Source organism: Salvelinus fontinalis, chromosome 17 (genome assembly GCF_029448725.1).
Source record: "Salvelinus fontinalis isolate EN_2023a chromosome 17, ASM2944872v1, whole genome shotgun sequence".
NCBI classification, from domain to species: domain Eukaryota; kingdom Metazoa; phylum Chordata; class Actinopteri; order Salmoniformes; family Salmonidae; genus Salvelinus; species Salvelinus fontinalis.
Window position 1 is genome coordinate 40,521,532 of NC_074681.1, and position 25,523 is coordinate 40,547,054.

The 25,523-nt window shown below is 42.2% G+C and overlaps 2 protein-coding genes across 3 annotated transcripts in view; one reads left to right on the forward strand and one right to left on the reverse strand.

Moving 5' to 3' along the window:
* The window catches only part of LOC129814379 (F-box-like/WD repeat-containing protein TBL1XR1), a 37,148-nt gene extending 25,978 nt beyond the window's left edge, over positions 1–11,170 (reverse strand). Inside the window, exons 1-2 of one of the 2 annotated variants that reach the window (XM_055867475.1) lie at positions 10,953–11,170; positions 9,640–9,701 (exon numbers count right to left, since the gene is read on the reverse strand). The gene's annotated coding sequence lies outside the window, so the exon portion shown is untranslated. Of the gene's footprint in view, positions 1–9,639; positions 9,702–10,791 lie in introns of both variants that reach the window. The other variant, XM_055867476.1, reaches the window with a different exon arrangement.
* A 10,744-nt stretch (positions 11,171–21,914) lies between these two features.
* Positions 21,915–24,829, forward strand: LOC129814380 (calcium-activated potassium channel subunit beta-2-like). Its single transcript, XM_055867477.1, has 4 exons — positions 21,915–22,040; positions 22,260–22,427; positions 22,839–23,034; positions 23,320–24,829. The coding sequence occupies exons 1-4, from the start codon at positions 21,979–21,981 to the stop codon at positions 23,602–23,604; spliced, it is 711 nt and encodes a 236-aa protein (XP_055723452.1). The 5' UTR covers positions 21,915–21,978; the 3' UTR covers positions 23,605–24,829.
* Positions 24,830–25,523: the final 694 nt, after the last annotated feature.

The window sequence follows — 25,523 nt, forward strand, 5'->3', positions numbered from 1 at the left end:
CACATACACATAGTTACAACACAGCCTGACAAAATATGAATGCTGTACAGCTTGTGTTATACTCAGATACTTAAACAGATTAAAACAGACACTTCAAATGAACCCAGTGCCTTCTACATGGTTGAACATTTGAATGCTTGCCGATGGACTTCAGCTTATCACTACACTGATTAGTGACTAGGCATCTAGTTGGAACTGAGCTTGCTTTTGAACTTGGGAGTCTTGGCGAGTGGCAACATTTACAATCTAGACTACATGTTGAAAGTCAATGGATAGTAGATCCATGCAAATAGAGTGCAAATACCCTGAGTCAATTCCCAAGTCAATAAAACAAGGTGTAAAATGACACGAACTCACAACGCAGAGTTCCACACTAACATTTTCCCCTGGTGGCACTGGTGCCTCTAACGGTTTCAGTTAGTGGCACCAGCCCATGATTTGGTGGCACCCCCTAAACATATTTGCAGTGTCACACACGCCTGCTTGTTGAATATCTCATCCCAAAATCATGGACATCAATATGGAGTTGGTCTCCCCTTTGCTGCCATAACAGCCTCCACTCTTCTGGGAAGGCTTTCCACTAGATGTTCGAACATTGTTGCAGGGACTTGCTTCCATTCAGCCACAAGAGCATTACTGAGGTTGGGCACCGATGTTGAGCGCTTAGACCTGGCTCGCAGTCGGCGTTCCAATTCATCCCAACGGTGTTCAAAGCGGTTGAGGTCAGGGCTCTGTGCAGGCCAGTCAAATTCTTCCACACCCATCTCGACAAACCATTTCTGGACCTCGCATTTCGCACGGGGGCAATGTCATGCTGAAACTGGAAAGGTCATTCCGCAAACTGTTGCCACAAAGTTGGAAACAAATTTTGACACTAGAATATTAGGACACACGGGCCATTTTGAAAACGAGAAATAGCTTTTTAGGGGCAGTCTCTCTCTTTAATAGCAACACTAGTTGCTTCCAAAGTTGTGTTTTTCCCCCCATTGTATTTTGAAATATTATACAATAGGGCTGGGAATTGCCATTGACCTGACGACACGATATTATCACGATACCTAGGTGCCATTACGATATGTATTGCGATTCTCACAATTCTATATGTATTGTGATTCGATACTGCGATCTGATGCTCCAAACATATTGCTCATTATGTCTGCTGCAGACAAGCGAGAGCATGAGAAAATTAGTTATAGGGTGTAAAACACCAGCGTTTTGGCACTAGTACAGCTGACTAGCGATAGCTAATATCTAAAACCGATACTTCCCCCCCCCCCATCACTATTATACAATCATGAGGGGGGACAGAGTGTGTGAGGCTTGCACATTACAACAGCAAGCCCCAGCTAAACGGGCAGGCACAGCAGCAGGGCAGACACAGGAATCATGAGGATAATGCAATTTACTGTTTAACAAATTAATGGTTTTATCTGCCCCAAAATTTGAACGTGTTGATTGAGGTGACCAAGTAGAATGTGCAGCTTGCACCAGTGCGACCAATTTAAAAATGTTACTTGCACAGCTAAAGGGTCACAAAATGTGACTAAATGGTCTCAGTCTGTAGCCCTGCCAAAAATTGAAATAACACCATATCAAATGGGCACGCCTTTTGATCCCTGACCTTGCCTGACCTACTTTGGGCCAAATTCATAACACTCTGCGGTTACAGCCATCATCAATTGGCAGTACAATCATGGAGTTAAATTCCATCCTGGCCCTTAGGCACGGCACCAGTTTCCATTCATTACCCCCACAAATGGAAATAATTACTGAGCCCTCCTTAAGAGGGCAGGCTGATTCATGTGGACAAAACCACTGGGGGAAAGGAAACAGGGGGGGGGGGGGGTTGGGAATAACATCCCGAATAGTTTGTATCCCTGAGATGCCTATTTATTCAAGTGAGCCACACACTGTTTAAACAGGACCGTGGAAATAAACAGGGACAGACGTGTAGGATGGCTGGATTGGAACTTCAAGCACTTCATCATGCTAGCCCACTGAAAAGTACACAAAGACCAGATATGATATCTAATGGTGATCAAATCAAGAGAGCCTTGGACTCTGGAGATGCACTTCACGACGCACAGACAGAATCATGACAATGTTGGGAATGGGATCGTGTTGCAATATGTGGCGTTAGTCACGGGCACAGCTGATGGGTTTGGTTGTACATTCGGGATAACACACAGGAGACACCCATAGTTGGTCCTATTCACATCGACTATGAGGGGTGAGGTTGCTGAGAAACAAGCGGTGTCTACATTTCCAGATATACAGTTGAAGTCGGAAGTTTACACCTTAGCCAAATACACCTTAGCCAAATACATTTAAACTCAGTTTCTCACAATTCCTGACATTTAATCCAAGTAAAAATTCCCTTTCTCTGGTCAGTTAGGATCACCACTATATTTTAAGAAGGTGAAATGTCAGAATAATAGTAGCGAGAATGATTTACTTCAGGTTTTATTTCATCACATTCCCAGTGGGTCAGAAGTTAACATACACTCAATTAGTATTTAGTAGCATTGCCTTTAAATTGTTTAACTTGGGTCAAACGTTTTGGGTAGCCTTCCACAAGCTTCCCACAATAAGTTGAGTGAAGTTTGGCCCATTCCTCCTGACAGACCTGGTGTAAGTCAGGTTTGTAGGCCTCCTTGCTCGCACACGCTTTTTCAGTTCTGACCAAAAGAATTCTATAGGATTGAGGTCAGGGCTTTGTGATGGCCACGCAATACCTTGAATTTGTTGTCCTTAAGCCATTTTGCAACAACTTTGGAAGTATGCTTGGAGTCATTGTCCATTTGGAAGAACCATTTGCGACCAAGCTTTAACTTCCTGAAAGATGGCTTGAGATGTTGCTTCAATATATCCACAATTTTCCTACCTCATGTTTCCATCTATTTCGTGAAGTGCACCAGTCCATCCTGCAGCAAAGCACCCCCACAACATGATGCTGCCACCCCCGTGCTTCACGGTTGGGATGGTGTTCTTCGGCTTGCAAGTCTCCCCCTTTTCTTCCGAACATAATGATGGTCATTACGGCGAAACAGTTCCATTTTTGTTTCATCAGACCAGAGGACATTTCTCCAAACAGTATGATCTTTGTACCCATGTGCAGTTGCAAACCGTAGTCTGGCTTTTTTATGGCGGTTTTGGAGCAGTGGCTTCTTCCTTGCTGAGTGGCCTTTCAGGTTATGTTGATATAGGACTCGTTTTACTGTGGATATTGAAACTTTTGTACCCTTTCCTCCAGCATCCTCACAAGGTCTTTTGATGTTGTTCTGGGATTGATTTGCACTTTTCGCACCAAAGTACATTCATCTCTGGGAGACAGAACGCGTCGCCTTCCTGATCGGTATGACGGCTGCGTGGTCCCATGGTGTTTATACTTGCGTACTATTGTTTGTACAGATGAACGTGGCACCTTCAGATGTTTGGAAATTTCTCCCAAAGATGAACCAGACCTGTGGAGGTCTACAATTTTTTTCTTCTCTGATTTCTTTTGATTTTCCAATGATGTCAAGCAAAGAGGCACTGAGTTTGAAGGTAGGTCTTGAAATACATCCACTGGCACATCGCCAACTGACTCAAACGAGGTCAATTAGCCTATCAGAAGCTTCTAAAGCCATGACATAATTTTCCGGAATTTTACAAGCTGTTTAAAAGGCACAGTCAACTTCTGACCCACTAGAATTGTGATACAGTGAATTATAAATGAAATACTCGTCTGTAAACAGTTGTTGGAATACTTGTGTCATGCACAAAGTAGATGTCCTAACCGACTTGTCAAAACTACAGTTTGTTAACAAGAAATTGGTGGAGTAGTTGAAAAACGAGTTTTAAAGACTCCAACCTAAGTGTACGTAAACTTCCGAACTTCAACTGTAGATCCTGAGAAATAAATCTAAAAAGTTTCTTATTTTTTTCACACGCACCAGGTGTATGTTATATGCCAAGTACACTGCTCTTCTCATGTCCCATACCAATAACAGGCAGGGTCCCTTTCCTTGATTCCACACCTCTCCTCACCGCCTCCTCAAAATGCATTGGAGGAGAAGGTCCGAGGTGGTTCACCTCTTATTGGAAAGACGAATTGAGAAAGAGCCAGGGTGTCGTTCTAACTTCTAGCTGCTGAAAAACACCATCCCTCTGGCCAGGATTAGTGAGGTTAAGCCAGACTATAGCCTGGATCCTCCTTGACCTTATTAATTTTTTATATGTAACCTTTATTTAACTAGGCAAGTCAGTTACATTCTTATTTACAATGACGGGGGCTGGGATTAAAAGTAACATGACAAATATATAAATATAGGACAACACACAGACATCACGACAAGAGACAACACTACATAAAGAGAGACCTAAGAACACAATATAGCAAGGCAGCAACACATGACAACACAGCATGGTAGCAACATAACATGACAACATGGTAGCAGCACATAACATGGTACAAACATTATTGGGCAAAGACAACAGCACAAAGGACAAGAAGGTAGAGACAACAATACATCACCCAAAGCAACCATAATTGTCAGTAAGAGTGTCCATGATTGAGTCTGAATAAAAAGATTGAGGTTACTGTCCAGTTTGAGTGTTTGTTGCAGCTCGTTCCAGTCGCTAGCTGCAGCGAAGTGAAAAGACGAGCAACCCAGGGATGTGTGCGCTTTGGGGACCTTTAACAGAATGTGACTGACAGAACGGGTGTTGTATGTGGAGGATGAGGGCTGCAGTAGATATCTCAGATAGGGGAGAGTGAGGCCTAAGAGGGTTTTTATAAATAAGCATCAACCAGTGTGTCTTCGATGGGTATATAGAGGTGACGAGTTTACAGACGAGTATAGAGTGCAGTGATGTATCCTATAAAGAGAATTGGTGGCAAATCTGATGGCCAAAAGGTAAAGAACATCTAGCCGCTTGAGAGCACCTGCCGCTCTATAAATTATGTCTCCGTAATCTAGCATGGGTAGGATGGTCATCAGAATCAGGGTTAGTTTGGCAGCTGGGGTGAAAGAGGAGCGATTACGATAGAGGAAACCAAGTCTAGATTTAACTTTAGCCTGCAGCTTGGATATGTGCTGAGAGAAGGACAGTGTACCGTCTAGCCATACTCCCAAGTACTTGTATGAGGTGACTACCTCAAGCTCTAAACCCTCAGAGGTAGTAGTCACACCTGTGGGTAGAGTGGCATTCTTCTTACCAAACCACATTACCTTTGATTTAAAGGTGTTCGGAACAAGGTTAAGGGCAGAGAAATCTTGTTGGACACCAAGAAAGCTTTGTTGTAGAGCATTTAACACAAAATCCGGGGAGGGGCCAGCTGAGTATAAGACTATCATCTGCATATAAATGGATGAGAGAGCTTCCTACTGCCTGAGCTATGTTGTTGATGTAAATTGAGAAGAGTGTGGGGCCTAGGATTGAGCCTTGGGATATTCCCTTAGTGACAGGCAGTGGCTGAGACAGAAGATTTGACTTTATACACTGCACTCTTTTGAGAGAGGTAGTTCACAAACCAGGCCAAATACTCCTTAGCCGGCCCACAAGAACAGAATGGTCTACCGTATCACAAGCTTTGGCCAAGTCAATAAAAATAGCAGCACAACATTGCTTTGAATCAAGGGCAATGGTGACATCATTGAGGACCTTTAAGGTTGCACTGACACATCTGTAACCAGATTGCATACCAGAGAGAATACTATGGACATCAAGAAAGCCAGTCAGTTGATTTAGTTTCTCCAACACTTTTGATTAACAGGGCAAAAAAGAAATAGGCTTATAACAGTTAGGATCAGCTTGATCTCCCCCTTTAAATAAAGGATGAACCGTGGCTGCCTACCAGGCAATGGGAACCTAACCAGAAAGGAGAGACAGGTTAAAAAGGTTGAAGATAGGCTTGGCGATGATAGGGACAGCAACTTTAAAGAAGGGTCTAAACCATTGGACCCAGATGATTTTTTGGGGTCACGTTTCAGGGGCTCCTTTAGCACCTCAGTGACTGCTTGCAAGGAGAAACTTTGTAGCGGGGCAGGGGAAACAGAGGGAGAAGCATTGGTGATAGTCACATTAGAAGGGGTGGGAGATGAGGAAATGTTGGACGGGCAAGGAAGCATGGCTGATAGATGTCAAATAGAAATCCTGACTTAATGAAGTGGTGATTAAAGTGCTCAGCCATGTGCTTCTTGTCAGTAACAACCACATCAACTTTAAGGGACATGGGCAGCTGTGAGGAGGGTTTATTCTCCAGGCCTTTAACCGTTTTCCAGATCTCCTTGGGGTTAGACACACAGAGAGTGGGTCTAAAAGAGAGTGGGCCTTAAACATCTGATATGAAGAGAAGGTCCCTGGAAGTGTCGATCCTCAGCTCGACTTTATATTGGAGATGCTAACTATGGCGTTGTTGTTCAATACATCAACAAAATAACAACGAAATGCCAGCCATTCTAGCTGTGGACCATTTCTTTCCCTCCACACACATTTCAGTGGAAAGGATTGTAGTCCGTTTGTATACAAGCCTCTGTGGGCTATACTGTAGCTTCTACTGTATCTCACCTTTTGCACTTTGCCCACGGACAGCACTCTCTCTCTGAACACGGGGCCCAAGGCTATAAGTGTGAATGCATTAAAACAGCACAGTTTGTATTAGAGTTCATGTGCAGGAAATCATGTCAGATACAGCTCGAGAAGCCAAGTCAAAATGGGTTGAGGCGTTTATTAATGGTCATGGCTGTGTATTCCTACTAACCCACGCAAATATTTACAGCGTTTGGGGGACGAAAAGGTTTTTTTAAAGTTTTTTTTCTTCTAGAGCTGGGCGATATGGCCTTTTCAAACTTATCGGTGATTCACAATATATATATAAAAATGTTAAGGGTCAATACACTATTTCAAACAGTCAGGATTAATCTAATGAATTCCGGCCTTGTAAAATTATACCGAGGCTAAATACACTGCTCAAAAAAATAAAGGGAACACTTAAACAACACAATGTAACTCCAAGTCAATCACACTTCTGTGAAATCAAACTGTCCACTTAGGAAGCAACACTGATTGACAATACATTTCACATGCTGTTGTGCAAATGGAATAGACAAAAGGTGGAAATTATAGGCAATTAGCAAGACACCCCCCAAAACAGGAGTGATTCGGCAGGTGGTGACCACAGACCACTTCTCAGTTCCTATGCTTCCTGGCTGATGTTTTGGTCACTTTTGAATGCTGGCGGTGCTCTCACTCTAGTGGTAGCATGAGACGGAGTCTACAACCCACACAAGTGGCTCAGGTAGTGCAGTTCATCCAGGATGGCACATTAATGCGAGCTGTGGCAAAAAGGTTTGCTGTGTCTGTCAGCGTAGTGTCCAGAGCATGGAGGCGCTACCAGGAGACAGGCCAGTACATCAGGAGACGTGGAGGAGGCCATAGGAGGGCAACAACCCAGCAGCAGGACCGCTACCTCCGCCTTTGTGCAAGGAGGTACACTGCCAGCGCCCTGCAAAATGACCACCTCACAACCCTATGGCTCTAGAGTTCTTCTGTGGAGATGGGAGAACCTTCCAGAAGGACAACCATCTCTGCAGCACTTCAACAAATCAGGCCGTTATGGTAGAGTGGCCAGGCGGAAGCCACTCCTCAGTAAAAGGCACCTGACAGCCCGCTTGGAATTTTCCAAAAAGGCACCTAAAGTACTCTGACCATGAAACAAAAATCGAACGCTTTGGCCTGAATGCCAAGCGTCACATCTTAAGGAAACCAGTCACCATTCCTACAGTGAAGCATGGTGGTGGCAAGCATCATGCTGTGGGGATATTTTTCAGCAGCAGAGACTGGGAGAAGTCAGGATTTAGGAAAAGATGAAATGGGGAAAAGTACAGAGATCCTTGATGCAAACCTGCTCAGGACCTCAGACTAGGGTGAAGGTTCACCTTCCAACAAAACAACAACCCTAAGCACACAGCCAAGTCAATGCAGGAGTTGCTTCGGGACAAGTCTCTGAATGTCCTTGAGTGGCCCAGCTAGAGCCCGGACTTGAACCCGATCAAACATTTCTGGAGACATGAAAATAGCTGTGCAGCGACGCTCCCCATCCATCCTGACAGGGCTTGAGAGGATCTGGAGAGAAAAATGGGAGAAACTCCCCAACTACAGATGTAAATGTGATATTTCAGTTAATACATGTGCAAAATGTTCTAAAAACCTGTTTTTGCTTTGTCATTATGGGGTATTGTGTGTGTAGAATGATGAGGATATATATAAATATATATTTTTTTAAACAAAATCAATTTAAGAATAAGGCTGTAACGTAACAAAATGTGGAAAAAGTCAAGGGGTCTGAATAATTTCCAAATGCACTGTATTTGCTTGCTAATGGACACACCTTCCTGTCCGTCTCCAACTGTTTGAACAAAATAGCCTGATCACTGTGTTTAGATGTGGAAATCAAGTGGCCTACCTGGACAAGAAGATGCTTATTTCTCAGAATGAGTTGCCAATTCCTTAAATAAATGCGTATTTTTATGCGCATTGCACATTTACAAAACACAGACTAGACAGCTAGCGCATAACAGTCTGGCTAAAATGCTGCTAACGGTACATGGTACTGCAATGCCGCCTGCGACAAACTGAGTTAATTTTCCACATTCATAGATGCTGCAGTCTTAGTATGTTCTGCTCAACATTTTGGGAGTGGAGACATAAAAAGGATATCGTTATAAAGGTTAAATTCTCCTCCATTACAGTACAAATAATGTCTCAATGTGTTTCGGTGTCCTTATGACCGATTATTTTAGACCAAACCTCAAATAGCGAGTTGAAACTGCTTGTTGTCAGAGAGGAAGTGGAAGGGGGAGGGGCTTGGTGTCTGTGTGCAAGTGGGGAAAGTACACAATACAGAAGGAGCGAAGGAGACGAGACCAAAAAGACAAAACACTCATAGAAACGAAAACAATTAAATAATACTTGACTTTTGCAATACAGGTATTTGGAACAAGGCGCTAAAACATTAACTTGAAACCATTCAATATACCGCCCGGCCCTAGTTTCCCTCGTGCCTCTTTGGGGTGATGACAACTCAGTTGGGTCAAGGAGGGCGAATATGGCCCACTGGTGTGAGATAGTTGTCTGTCTGTTTGACATGCACTGAAGTACAGGCCTCAACCCCAGAGTCCTGACACCTTACCGAGGGTGTGACTGCATCTGCAGACTCCTCTCATGCTCCTTCACAAGAGTTGACGATCTGTTTGGGGATTTGAAAACCCAAAAGTGCACAGAGTGGATGAGAAATGACTATGTTGATGGAAAGTGACACACATCATGGGAGATGTGCTACTGTGGGATATCCAAAACAACTCCGCATTCTGGTAGTCCAGGTTTGAGCCAAAGTATGGAGAAAGTCATCCTTACAATGCAATCGTCAGGCATGTCAGTGTGATTCTGTGATAACCACTGTGCTTTCTAATATACTACATGCGACAAAAGCACAACTTGTGTGTTGTTTCTGAAACCCTTCTCAGCTCAACAAAAGCACAACTTGTGTGTTGTTTCTGAAACCCTTCCAAGCTCAACAAAAGCACAACTAGTGTTTTGCCCTTGGAAACACTTCTCAGCTATCACATACGATTATGTCAGCCCCAGACTACTCACCATGTGATCAAGTGTCTTTCAGAAGCTCATTGCTCCACCGTCCAGAGGAGGAACTCCGCAATCTAGGAACGAAGACAGTGAACAGAATAATTACATATACACTTGAGTCATTTAGCAGACGCTCTTATCCAGAGTGACTTACAGTTAGTGCATTCATCTCAAGATAGCTAGACAACCACATGTCAGTCATAGTAAGTAAGTTTACTCAATAACGTGAGTGCTGGAAAAGTCAAGCGTGAGTGTTAGTTCACGAAATACATTTATTTTTAATTCCAGTTTATACACTGTTCATGTTGACCCTCTCTGAGTAAGTACATAAGAGTGAAACCTTGAGTATACTGTTTAGAAGTATATAGCTAGCATGGCAAGAGGATGATGCTTTCATAGCAACGTCAGAGCTAATAATTATGCACGACAACTGGGACTTAACAATCCCAGTACATTAATATTACCTGCCAATATTGTATGGAAATTGTAAGGGAAATGTTGCAGTGCCTACGCAGGCAGATTGAGGAAAGAGTTAAAAACTGACTGGCCAAGAGGGGTGTGTCGCTATACTATCAGACTGGGTCAGTGTTGAATCCATACAGCCAATGGACCTTTGTGCTACAAGTGCCCTGGTAGGATTACGCAAGAAGCAGACTGGGAAGAATAATTACCTATCTACTACTGTAAAGTTACATGTACAGTGCCTTCGTGTACAGCAGTGATAGAAAACGCTATCATAGTCAACGTTACAACATTAGCACACTACACCAGTCGGCACAATTTACTATCCGTAACTTAACGTTAACTACCTAACTGCGCAATTTAGGTTATCTAATTTATAACGTTAGTTAGCGACAGTAATATTTTAAAAACGACTTCGTCTAACGTTAGCTAGCTACAGTAGCTACCGTTAGTTGGCGTTATGTCACCGGCTAGTCTAAGCTAACGTAGCTTGCATTGCTAACTAGCTAGCGCGAAGAGCACAAAGCCCATCCCCCACACGGTTGTACGCAAGAGGCTAAGCTAACGTAGTGATTAGCTAGCTAGCCTGGGCACAGCGACGTGGTTTTTCGCTCGCCACTCTCCCGCGACCATGAGGCATTGCTAAACAAGGATTTAGCGGTAGCTAACTAGTTAGTCACAAAAACATACTACAGGGCATACCTTTAAAAAGTGGTCGCAATATTTTGCATTTATTCCTGTGTTCCAACAACAAAACAAAAAAAACAAGATTCGTTCTTATATGAACGGTGCTGGTTAGCTAGCAAGGCTAGTTAGCTGCTCTTTCAAAATGTGTCCCCATAATCCAGTAGCTAGCTACCTACTTTGTCTGAAATCTTTTGATAGATGGCTTCCGCTGTAATCCACGTGTTAAAGCTAAACCATGTTATCTCTTTCCAAAGATTGCAAAATTGATATATCAAGGAAATTAATTAACATTTTAACGCTAATAGATAAGATACAAAGCCAGGCGGTTCGAAGCCAACGGCTTCAGACACTCAACACAGTGACGCGACTTTCCCTACAAAAATGGGCAGTCCAGGCAGCTTGCTACAGTATTTCCAAACATCACTCATTGAAGCGAGGCACAGAAAGAAAGCATAGTCACAGAAAGAAGAAGCAGTGACGGCAGTGTACAGGAAATGTTTTTTGTTCTTCCCGAAACGCAAAACGATTAAAACGTATGGTAAACCAATATTGTATTAATTTAGATAATTAGATGCCATACAGTTCTGTGAATGTATATTTTATACAACCAGTCTCTTTGAATGTATTAATATTGTCCATAAAGAAATGGGAGAGTTCAACTACTCAGAATAGAATTATGAAGAAATAGGCAACTCACTTTCACAATCATATACAGTACTTAGAGCAGCACACAAAGGCTCCATCACAGAATAACCATCCCTCCCCTCCTCCCAAATTGGGTTTAAGAACCTTCACTTGGTTCCACCAATCAGATGAGAAGGAAAAAAGTATAGAGGCCTCAAGCTTTACAGCCAGCCACCAGTCAAAACAGTGTTTCACCCATCCCCCACAATTGCACATTTTTGCCTGGCTGGGCACCACTAGCCATAGATAAATTACTCCCCACCCTCTATCCTTTGCTGGTCATTCATATTGAGAAAGTCAGTAACACGCGGACATTATTGATGTGTACATATATAACTGTTTTCTATTTGCATACATGTTCCTAAGTGCATTGCACTGTTTTAGCTGGAGATGCTGATCAAAAGATACACGGGAGTAAGATCTTCTGAGAAGCACTGACAAGGCTGTGAAAGCGTCATGGAAGTTGTAAATCACCCTGGGATGAGACATTGAGATGGGATCATTCCATGATTCCTCAGTACATTTTAGATCTACTATAGCTGTATCAAAGATGGGATGACGATAGCACAAGCTTTTCCTGCCATAATTAAAAAACTAGACTGAATAGTTAGTACTGATTCAGTGCTAACATATGCCTGTTTGCCCCAAGTGAAGATTCTGCTTCATCGCTCCAGACTTCCCTGTGCGAGATGATGACACATCATGAAATGGTGAATGTGGCCAGCAGAAACACACAATAAGCACAACAAGAGGAATAAGTAGTGAGTAGCCAATATACAGCACATCCTTCATTCCATGTTTTTCTTCTTTTTCCCGCCACTATGGAGTACAGGCTCAGCAGGGAGTCTCAGAGGGTCTCTCTCTTCTCTCTCACTCTCTCTCTCCTACACGTGCACACACATGATGCAAATTCAAATAGATGGAAATGTGATTCATGTTGTGTCTCATGGAATGGACAGCATGTTACACTGCGTCCATGAAGAATTATTTAATTCACTATTCCCCACCACCTAGTCGCAGGGCCTTCTCAGTTCCCGGTGATAATGGTTGCTAGCTGCTTACAGTAATGGATGAAGTGGAAAAAAAGAAACATGAAATAACCCTGGTAACTAACAGCACAGACAGGGCAAGAGTAAAGCAATAACCAACGCTTCCTATCTCAGTGACAAAAAAACACGTGCACTTTTATTTCCTATACCATTATAGCTGAATAGCATTTGTTGTTGTTGTCAACAAATTAGGTTGTTGCTGTTTAGTTGGTAATGTTATTGTTGGTTTGAATGTGGTCAGATGATGATCAACTGAAAGTGTAATACTGTATGCATGTTCCCATTGGGTGCATCTGGCACATCGGAGGACTGATACCGTGGCTGTTACAGTGCTGGTGCTACAGTACCCGCTGTACTACAGTTCCTTGTATCCCACTGATGTTGTTCCCCTAGCTACTGCCTTTGCTGCTCTGAGCTCTCTCCCTTTGATCCTCCCACCAAATGATCTCAGTAGTCATCTGGCTCAGTGTTAACATCCCAGCAGTGTCCATTAGACTTCCAAGTCTAATATCTCTTAATGTGCCACACACAGATGCCACAGTCTGCACGCACACAAAACAGATAAACACACTAAGTGAAGATGTGTGTTTAGAGCACAGTTTTTAGGGTATGGTCACTAGGGTGTGTCTGGAGGGGGGGGGGGGGGGGGGGGGGTGTGTGTGCGTGTGCGTTCTAGTAGGATTTCTGGATTCATGTGCCTGTTTGTGCCAAAACAATTTGTTTCTGTGTAGAAAAAATATTGAACATGCAATCGCTAACTGAGCAGCAGCAAGCCAGAAGAATTTACGCATTTGTGTTGTCAGAGAAAGTGTACTGTATTGTACTATTGTGAAATCAAATGTGCATTGTTCACTACTATGTAGCTCAAGGTCAACGCTCCAACAGAGGGCTTAGTACAGAACTGTACATCTCTACATAATTGGTATTTTTCTCACATACTCCCTCACTCTCTCCCTCCTCCCCTTTGTGGAAAGCAGAAATATATGCTCCCTCACTCCCACTGTGTGTGGGCGCATTGGCAGCCTCTCTAATCAAATTCAGAGTGCATTCCCCTTTCCCAATGCCAGGGTTTACTCAATGCATTATTCAGAAGAGTCTAACTGTACATGGCTTCAACACCAATTCTCTCCCCCACTAACATAAATCCACTGATCCATATACAGGACATGCATACACGAGTGCTAAAACAAAACCACTAATGTTGAAACCGTAAAGCATTATTTGGGTTAGCACAGTAGCTCCATCTGTTATGGTTATTATGCCATAGCTATGTACTTACAGGGCTGTACTGTAATCTGAGAGTACAATATGTTATATATTAGAAAGATATTGTCTACATTCTACACTGAAAGGTGCTGATTGTGCGGGAGGAATCGGAGCGTGTATGTGGGACACGAAGGGATGTATGTTAGGGATTTGAATAGGAATCAAAACACTGCCTGATTATCTGTTGTGTGTGTACCTGCTTGGGTGTGTGTGCGTGTACATGCGTGGGTCTGTGTCTGTGAGGAGGTTGCTGTAGCAGGACTATTAGATGAAGGGCTTGCAATGGATATGAGCACAGCGGTAACTTGTTTAAATATGCGGAGGACCTGTTGGCATTGTGTAATTGCTTGGATACAGCTACGCCAATGAAAGCTTCCGCCGGCTCCCTTGGCGACAGTAGTATTGCGTACATTCTCTTTTTTTTCTCTTTGAGTGTGTGTATGGGTTGGAGGCGGGAGCTGGGGGGGGGGGGGGGGGGGGGGCTAATGAGGGAAAACAGGACAAATCCTTCAAGGCAGAATATCTCCAACACTGCTATAGGGTACTGTGATTGTTCTGTTCCAAATACAGAAGAGTCAATTAGCCGTCGTCGCTCACTATTATGACGTCGACAGCATGACCAGAGCGAGTGGTGCACTTTGGCAATTCATCATAAATCAATGTCAGTGATGCAGCCCAGTGTAGGTCTTCTGACAATATGGTATCTAAAAATGAAGGGTTCATTCAAAACCTAAGTATACAGATAAAAAAACATCATCCCCTCAATAATATGTAACTTTCTTTGTGCACATTCAGAACACAGCACTTCCTCATGCACAACGTCAACATGGTGCAATGAATGCATGCTGATTTATCCCCATGAATGAAAGCCTGTGTTATCATCATGCTCATCCTGTCCCCAGCAGCCAGCTGGAGACAGACTACTGCATGGGCTCCAGTGCCTGCTCAGCACTAGTTATTTTTAGCCCAACCAGGGGAAACAAAGGGGAAGAATCAGCTTTCATCTCCCATTACTCTTGTTGCTTCACCTCCAAATCTGGCCCACACAGAAAGTCTCAGATTCTCCTGCGAATCTTCCTCCACCGCAGCTATGTTTAGGCTTAGCCACACATATACAACAAATGCCATTCCTTTTGTACTTGTGTCATGTCATTCCTCCTCTTTGGCGATATTGGGCACGAGTTCTCCCTGTTTCCTCACTATGTGGTTTGGATGGGCATGGTTATTTTTGGGGGCCTAAGAGTGGAGGTCATGGTAAAAAACACATTGTTTTCCAATAGGGAGGCAGCTTCATGCGACTTTTTAAGGCTCCTGAGGGAGGTTGTAAGCTCCTAACACAGAGTTGACGTTACACTGCTGACAGAGGTAGCTTAGTAGCTCATTAGGCAGGGGCTGAATGTCCCTTGGGAGGAGAAGATGGAAATACCAGCAGAGGCTGGTAGTGAATGATCGTTATGGATGGAAGACCAGTAATGAGCCAATTAGGATCCAATATGGCTGCATGGCTACAAGGGGTTTCCAAGGGAATCCCCTGAGCAGACCTATACTATGGAGAACCATGGAGAAGCCACTGAGGATATCTTATAATGCCTTCCTCTAATGTAGCTCTGGATAAATAGAAAAGGGATCAATCAGTGCTTCAAGTCAATAATAATAATATAAATAGACAGTATGATAACCCAAATATAGAATACACTGAGTGTACAAAACATTACGAACAACTTCCTTATATTGAGTTGCACCCCCCTTTTCCCTCAGAACAGGCTCAATTCATAAGAGCATGGACTCTACAATCTGTCAAAAGTGTTCCACATGGATGCTGGCACATGTTAAATAAAATAAAATGTTGACTCCAATGCTTCCACAGTTGTGTCAAGTTGGCTGGATGTCCTTTGTTTGTGGAGCATTTTTGATAAACACGGGAAACTGTTGAGCGTGGAAAAACCCAGCGGCGTTGCAGTTCTTGACACACTCAAACCGGTGCGCCTGGCACCTACTACCATAGTCACTTAAATATTTTGTCATCAGATGACGCCAATAAGGGATCATAGCTTTCACCTGGTCAGTCTATGTCATGGAAAGAGCAGGTGTTCTTAATGTTTTGTACACAATATATACAGAATTTTATATCTAGTGAATTTTATATTCCAAAATTCACATAAATGAATGAAACAATAAATTAGCATATGCCATTTACTTCAATTGAAATGTTCTCAAAATTGTAAAATAAAGATATTTTAGTTGATAATCACAAGGATAATAACAGGAAATCTGGGAAGCTGCTTTGCATTTTTCTGTTTCTATGGCAGCAGAGACACCTTGTGGCAAAACAGGAAAAATATCTCCTGTTCTATAGCTGCAGTGTATACCCTACTAATGAATTGTACTCCAGCACTACAGAGTACTGTACATCAAACTTTCTTCCTTCACACACACGCACCGTCACACCTGAGCAAATGCTATAACTGTGTCAGACAGCCATTGGGACAGAAAAAATAGCTGAACATTGAGGCACTCAAATTCAATGTGTCTTGACTTCTTGACCAACTAATTTTAAGCATGGGGTATGGTACTTGTCACTCAAGTTGCCCACGCAGGTATGACAAGAATGCGGTTGACTGGGGTTGGAGTTTAAATAAGAGGTAGCAGGCTTGTCACTGAGAGTCCATGCCGAGTTGGAGAGAGCCACCACTGACAGTTGAATCCCTTCCCCTGGTCCTGGATGATGAAAACAGTGTACCAGCAAGAGGTAAGACCTACCGGATTTCACACATGTATATTGTTAGCTGACATGTGCAAATGCACAAGGTACAAAGACACACACCAATAGGTGTTATAACTTGTGGGATGTGTTACAATTAATTAAGTGAACAAGATCACGTACTGTCAGAGGTGCCAATGTTACATGTTTTATGACACTGATTGATACAGACACAATAACTGATAAACGTGAGAACATTAAGATAATTAAATGATTTTGTCACCCCTTACATTTTTTATATCTCATTTGGCACCACATAAAGACTAACCAGTTTTGAGTGGGGGGGGGGGGGGGGGGACAGAGGGCAACACAACACCAACATATGTCTTTTGTATGGTTATATATAAACTGTGACGGATTGTACAACATTTGACGTGTCAAACATCATGTCAACACGATAACTCCATACTTTCCGATTCTCATTCTTCATTCTGTACACCTTTGGTTGTGAAACTACTCTAGTTTCTGCTTCATGCTGGGAGCATTGCAAAGGAGCATGTGTCTTTTTAAAGACTAACGACTGGGACACCTGGCCACAGAACAATAACCACTTGAAGGACAAGGCAGAAAATACGTCCTGAGACATTCTCTAAAAGCAAATGTTGGTGTCCAAGAAGTTAGAGGAAGATTATTAGCATGGGCCAACTTTGAAATGCATTGTGGTTGTAGTGAGTGTAAAAATGCCAGGCCTCGTGGTGAGATTTTAGCACCCACTAAACTGTGGAAGATCAAAGCAGAGTCCACAGAGGGATTGTAACTAAAGAAATAAACACCTCACTTTTATTTATCTTATTTTAATGGGTTCATGGTCCTCTGTAGCTCAGTTGGTAGAGCATGGCGCTTATAACGACAAGATAATGCGTTCGATTCCCGGGACCACCTGTAAGTAAAATGCATGCATGACTAAGTCGCTTTTAGTAAAAGGGTCTGCTAAATGGCATATTTTGTATATTAATATGTAATGTCATCTCCGACTAATTTAGTCTGATCAAAGAGAAACACGCACACATACAAAAGTTCTATAGAGGCCTTAGATTGCCACTTATGTAAGTGTATTTCAAATATCCTTTGAACATCTCGTTTAGCAAGAGAAAAGTATACGTTGGAAAACCGAGATTTCCAACACTTTCTATTGATTTGACCTGACCTGAACAAAAACAAACAAAAATGTCAATCATGGGCCAGCTGTTGGGAAGCCCTGCAAGGTCAGGCATTGAATTGGACTCAAACACAGTGCTACATTCCATACCGTCAATCATCACCGTGTCGTTCTTTGTTGACGTATCGATGTTTTTGTTCAGGTCAGGTCAAATCAATAGAAAGTGTTGGAAATCTCGGTTTTCCAACACTTTCTATTGATTTGACCTGACCTGAACAAAAACATCGATACGTCAACAAAGAACGACACTGACACATCCAACAAATTCAGAGGCGGTGTGATTCCGCTGTAATACAAGACTCAATGTTGGGAAAGAATTTGAGAGTAGTAAAGCGTTTGTTCTCGCACGGTCCGCAACGGTAGGAGGACATGGTTCATTAAAGAGATAATGGGAATGTAGAGAGGTACTGTACGTTCTTGCTGTAGCCAGCGTTTTCACAAACCATGGGCATTGAAGCATCATCGCCATCCTTTAGCCACGGACAGAGATCATTTTCTCTCCTGTTACTTCATGTGATGAATAGCGCACACTCAGCAACCGTTACATAATTAGATAACATGGAGGGCATATGGGTTATCCTTAATTATTCTCTCAAAATGGTGGTTACTGTGAACCGTATGCAACCAGCTATAATCAATATGTTCTTATCCATGTTCATGTGTAGGGGTGCTCTATCATGCTTAGCTGAGTACTGTCTCCAATTTCTTCCAGTAAGTCCTGAAGTACTGAAATTAATACATTTATAATTTTAACATTTAAAAAAAAAACAGGAAAATGCATTTTCACTCTAAACATATATGAACTGGCCCATTTCCATAATATATTTTGAATAAATGTGGATAATATATTGTAAGATACATATATTTTACACTGTAGTTTCATTAACAGTGTGTAAATTATAAGAGAGTATTATTGTCAGGAACCTATATGTGGGTACTATAGTTCTTATCAGATCACTAACATTATTATCTGAGAGGTGAAACATATTTGGAATCCATTTTACCCAAATTGTTTTGTGCTTTTGTACGTATGTTTAAATATATCTATTGGTATATTTGACTTAAATTTCATTCATGGGCCAGCTGTTGGGAAGCCCTGCAAGGTCAGGCATTGAATTGGACTCAAACACAGTGCTACATTCCATACTTCACTGGCCATTCCTTGTATCATTAGCGACAAAATCACTTGCCAGTGCAATTTTAACTTCCATGGTGCATGAAGCACAGCTACAAATCTTTTGGACCAGAAGCTTTTATAAAGCATTTCCAGCATCCATACCCAGGAGCAGGAGCGAAGGGGACACAGTCTTTGTAAGTATTTCCCTGGTTGAATTCAATAAAGGTAGGCTATGCATGCAATTTCAGGCACTCAAGAGGTAACGATTACAGCTATTGATCAAAATTAAAAATAAATGACGCTGTTACGACGTGGCACTTCCAATCATTTCACTTTATTCAACTTCATTTAACTTTAAACCGTCAATCATTTAAGTTGAACCATGTTGATATCCATGCCATTGTCAGTTTAATTTATTTGAGGTTGTGCTATCCAGCAGTGTTTATAGAAGTCTTTGCATTACAACGTTGTCAGTCAGCAACTCATGGACTCATAGACCCATAACTTTTCTGATGTGGGCTGTTTTTTTGGGCTATTTTACTGTTGGTATGGAGACAAGAATATCACACTTTATGTTATGGGAACTTACTTGTTCTGCTAATTATTACAGAAATTGTTTACAATTTGTATTTCTCAATTTGTAAATAATAAAAAGATCAAATCAAACTTTATTTAATGTGCATGTACAATTGCACCACAGTCGAACAGTACAAGGAAGGAGATAAAAAAGCGAACACAAATTTTATTACAAATTAGCATAATCTCTGTTTAGTATGAAATTTGTTGTCATCCAATGTTTAACCTCCTTGATGCATGCCTCAAGGCAAGCTGCCTGCAAAGTACTGTGGGATTTAAAAGAAAATGTAATTTTGAGTGTCATCTGCATAGCTGTGAAAGTGCATGGCATGTCTGCAGATTACATTTCCAAGTGGAAACTATAAATCAACTAATAAGGGTCCAAGCACAGAGCCATGTGGAACACCCAAATAACATTTGGAACATTTAGACAAGCAACAGTCTTCTGTAGAATCGTTGAAAGGAAAGGGAGTTTTGAAATGGGCATATCATTTTTCAAATCACTTTGCTGTTTAGAGATATGCATTACTAATGTTCAAAATTGGTAGGCCTGTTACAGTGAGAACTTCTTTGACCAGCTTGTTAGGAATAGGGTCAAGTTGGCAAGTGGAAGACTTAGAGCATATGCCAACCCACTGGGCACAGATGTCAGTTCAACGTCTAGTTTTGATTTATATTTGGTTGAGTTGTCAACTGATGTAAATTCAACGTGAAATCAACAAAATATTTCACCATGTCATTGGATGTAGGTTAAAAGTTTGGTGAAAAAAAAGACGAAATTCCCTTACATTGATGACTTTGCAAATCCAATAAGTGTTCCACATCGATTCAAGGTCATCACATAGATTATTTTTTTTATGACCCTGTTGATTCAACCAGTTTTTGCCCAGTGGGAAGGGAGTAAAACAGTTAAAAATATGTACATTTCCGGCCTGTTTTTATTTTCATCTACAACTTAAGATGAGAGAAATAAGATGCATGTGCAGAGGCCAGGGCTATCCTACCATGCCAGTATAACAGTATAACTTCAGTCCGTCCCTCGCCCCGACCCGGGCGCAAACCAGGGATCCTCTGCACACATCAACAACTGACACCCACTAAGCATCGTTACCCATCGCTCCACAAAGGCTGCGGCCCTTGCAGAGTAAGGGGAACCACTACTTCAAGGTCTCAAAGCGAGTGACGTAACCGATTGAAACGCTATTAGCGCGCACCACCGCTAACTAGCTAGCCATTTCACATCCGTTACACCAGACGCCAATCTTCAAGGTTGGAGGAGCACGATTTACGCTCAAAATTTTGTGTGGCGTGTTTCAGGGCTCAAGTATTGGTATACCAGGGGACATGAGCTTTGCCCAATTGATATTGACAAATGCACACGCTGGTAATGCACCACTGCAATCAGGTCATGTAAATGTCTTTGTTCCAAATCATACTTTCAATAAAGGCCTGGCAATCTCCAAAGTGGGACTGCATCGACCCTCACTTTACACACTGACCCCTGGACGACCTGAAACATATGTCATAACGTCTGGGTCGTATTCATTAGTGCACACCGTAGCAAAAGAAAGCAAAACACTTTTCAACAGACAACAAAAATTATGGCTTCTTACTGAACTACTTCAGGTAGTCCCTCCCTGTTTCAGTCTGTTTTTTGGGGTAGAATGTTAAGTGACGATGCCTTTACTGGACTCAGTGTGCCAGCCATGGCTTGTTGTTGTTGATAAATGAGAGGACACAATGTGTTTGTGTTGACAGGGGTTACGTTCCAATGGTTCATGCTCCAGCAGGTATGTCTTTCATGACAACTTAATCGACATTAACACCGTTCATCCATAATCATCTATTATCCCGTCTCACCTTATTAACGTTTGTTTACCTGGTTGACGCTGCACCTAACCGTCCACTATATTAGAGGAACACTACCATCCTATTCAAGTAATTTAGTCTCGATCCTGGTTAGGGTGGAGCTCTACTACCCATGCTTGTTGATGTCTCAGAAGAAATAGGCCTACTTTGTCATTCCTTTTGAATTGTATCAACCTGTTCATATGTTGTCAACAACTTAGAATTGGCTTTCACACAAGGGTAGTGAATTTGACCGCAAAATCACGCAACACAGGTAGACTTTCTTTTGCTCCATATCTGTGTTTGAGTTGCAAAATTGTCTTGAAATAGCAAAAGAGCGTCTGTTGCCTTGTGTCTGTGATGGTACATAGAAATGCTATATTTCAAACAACAGAGTTCTATTTCAGTGTTGTTTCCATGACACAAAAGTTGTCAAAAGGGGTCATAAGCGGGCTGACTGAAGAGCTCCGGTGATGAAATACTAGGAATTACCATCATTAATCTAATTCGATGTTATAATCGATAATCTGTCACTATGAGTGTGATTCATGCCATTTCATTCCTCAATATCTAACAAATCAATATTGAGAAAAAATGTCTAATCTACTGTTGATCTGTCTATCTATACTATCTACATATAGAGTTCAGAGTGATAACGGACTATTATTTTGTGCAGGCCGTTCCAGCAGTCTGTTCTTCTGCTTCTTCTGTGAGCAGAGGAGGTCGTGGGGTGTCTGGGAAGATGTTCTTTGTGACAGGTGCCAAAAGTGCAGGAGGGGCATCATCAGGAGGAGGAGCGACGAGGTGCAGTGTCACTCTCAAAATCACTCCAATTGTAATAATAAATGTTCATATATTTTATGCTGACATGCAGTGGATGTTCCCCCAAGTAGGAAACAGACGATGGTTCTCCCCATTTATTAAATTGAGGAACATTTCAAACGATTAAAGTAAAAAATAAGTATTCTTGTAAAATGAATTAAAATGGACTTGACCCCAATCCTGGTCTGACCACTACCTCAGGTCCATCTACCAGAAGTTCCGGGATGTTGACCGGCTGGACAAGAAGACGGTGACGGCTCTGAAAGCTGGGGAGGACCGGGCTATTCTCCTGGGCCTGGCCATGGTCATTGCGTCGATCATGATGTACTTTGTCCTGGGCATCACCATACTACGCTCTTACGCAAGCAGGTATTGCACTATCAATCTGACAGTGGATAATTCTTTATATATTTTGTAATTTTGGTGAACTCTGCTGTTGCTAATTCTCAAAGACTGCAATTCAATCAACCTGCCTTTGTAGTGTTTATACAGTATGTTTGTTTGTCAGTATTTTTTGTGTGAACACTATGGCACAGCATGCCACAGTATTATGGAGGGTTATCAGTGCATCAATTCTTATCAATTCTAAAATGCAATGTTTAAACACTAAATTGGAACGTGAAAATTACGCGTCTACCTCCGAGGGGTGTCTACCTGGTATTTTTATACCCCAAAATCATTCTGCAATATTATTTGACCACAGAGATAAATATATGTTTACCTGCCACTGTGTAAAATCCTACAATACCTTTGAATTCTTCCCTTCATCTCTCCATATAGTGTGTGGACAGAGGAGAGTGTCTGTATCGTGGTCAACTCCACCATCACGGCAGACGTGAACTGCTCTTACAGCTGTGGCTCGGACTGCTGGAGAGGCTCCAAGTACCCCTGTCTGCAGGTCTACGTCAGTGTCAACACCACGGGCAGGCTCAGCCGCTTATCTCACAACGAGGAGAGCTGGGACTCCAACTTTGAGGTGAACGGAGGGTCAGAATGGAGGCTGTGAATGACTGAATGGTTTGAAATCTATTGCTGTTGGCACAAGCCAGGGTCATGTGGGCCTGCTTCTTCCTGGTCACGTGGTCAGGAAAACTCCTAGAGCTTTGCATGACTCCTGATGCTCTATTTCCATATTTAAGTCAACAGGAACACAAGTTTATTTGTACGAATTAACATTCACGTTGGGCATCTGGGGATGCTTACTAAGGCACGCTTAAGGGACCTGAACTAACATCATTGCCACCAACTTTTCTCTTTCAAGTGTTTCTATGTACCAAAGTGCCAGAAGGACACTGCAGCCATGCACCACATGATCGTGAACATCTCAGAACGCCTGAAGCCGCACCAGCAGGTGCCCTGCTATTACGACCCCAGCGACCAGCAGGAGAGCGCCCTCCTGACCCGACTGTACGGCCACAGCGCTGTCTTCTACTCGCTCTTCTGGCCCTCCTGCATGCTCACGGGGGGCACTGCCATCATCTTCATGGTCAAACTCACCCAGTACCTCTCCATTATGTGTGAGCAGGTAGTCAAGATCAAGAGGTGAAGCTTGCTGGCGCAATAACTGAGAGCGACAAACATGGTCTCCAGTCCAGACAGATAATGACATGAAAGGGATTGTTTTAACCTAATGACCCTGTGACCTCTTGTAATGTCGCTCTCTCAACGCTGAGACATTTGGAACAGGTGGCTTGATTTGCTTCTGTTCAACTTAGGGACTGTTGCAAACTGAATGTGAAAGGAATGTTCTGAAATGGACATCTAAGCAGCTAAATTAATGTACGACCTCTGTTGCCTGGAAAGCAACATGCATGCATGCATGCATGCACAGCCGTGAGAAGTAGTTTGGGGGTGTGGACAAACCTTTAGCCCGCGCTGACGCTGCAGATGGCTATATCGGTCTGCTAATACAGGACTATTAAAGGCCCAGTGCACTACTTTTGTGATTGAATTTTTTTTTTCTCGTGAATTTTTATTTTTAATTCAGATTTTTCAGGGGGTGCTGCAGCACCCTCAGCACCCCTACTTCCCGCGGCTATGCATACATGTCAGAATATGCAACCTTTTCACAGAAATTAACAGGCTATTTTTATGTTTTTTTTATCTACCTTGTCAAGTTTATTTGTCATATGTACAGGATACACAGTACAATGAAATGCTTACTTGCAGGTTCCCGCTCGACAATGCGACCACAATAACAAATACTTTGTAAATGATTTGCAGACTTTGAACACGGGGCTCTAACAGAAAGTTGTTTACCCTCTCTTACAATCCTAAATTTGGAGTAATGTTGAGCACGTGTCCTTTATCTCACAATGCTGAGCAAAATTTGTGCTGACGGAATGAGACAGAGTTCATTCTCCCAAATTGTCCACTGTGTTTGCTGAAGATAATTGTTCATGACCTACTGTGTTGAGCAAAGTTAAAACCTTGTGCAGTTCCTGTATGTCATTTTTGCAGAAGAGGGTTAAAGACCATTGTCGAAATACCCGAACTAGCTAGAATATGCTGAATCTAATGGGGAAATTGCTGAATGACAGCATCAACATATTTTAGGGGTCAGCCATAGCTTATATTATTTACAGTTATTACCATTTTCTTGTTCAGTCTGTCATACAAAAATTGTGTGCTATGCAAAAAAAATATTATTTGTCTTGTGTCTCTCTGATGACAACCAAGGAAAGTTGCTACATTTTCATGTTTATTTTTTTCATACATTTTGCTCTGTATGCAATAAATTACCTCATAAAACATATTGATGACTTATGACTTCCCATGGTGAGGCATATCAAAATGAAATAAATAATTTGACAGTGAATCTAATGCATTTCTACAATCAAGCAATTGTTTATAAATGATGCAACTGTAATAAACCCTACCTTCTTGTTCAGAATTTCTTAGAAATTATGCCAATGAAAACTTTTTAGCATTTTTTTTTATCGCACTGTCACTGGGCAGATTTCCTTTGAGGGCATTTGGCATGACAGAGCCTTTCTCTGCCTTTCCTTGTTTGACACAAACTTTCCCCCTGACTTTGCATAGGACTGGCTTTGGATGGAAATAGACCTTGTATGAATGTCACATCTTTGACATTGTCGGTTTGACTAGTTATCACACGTGTTATTTACTTGGCATCTCTTGAGGTGTGCCACTTGCCCACTTCCAGCTCCCTCTGACAGCAATGGAAAGCAGTAAATATTTTACAAGCAAGAAAGGAATTTGAATTTGACCCCCTCTGCTGTCCCCTTCATAACAATGTTACCCCCTTGACCAGAAGCATAGTTTTGGATCGATAGCCATAAGGAGTGACCAGTAGGCCTAATTGTTCGGGTGGACTGTAAGTGCAGGGTTTTGTTCACATCCAGCATTAAAACAGATTCATCCCTCCTGTTTGCCATCCCTGGCTACCAACTACTGTTGGCTACCCCTATCCTACATCTCCATATTTATTGTAGTCCTGCATTT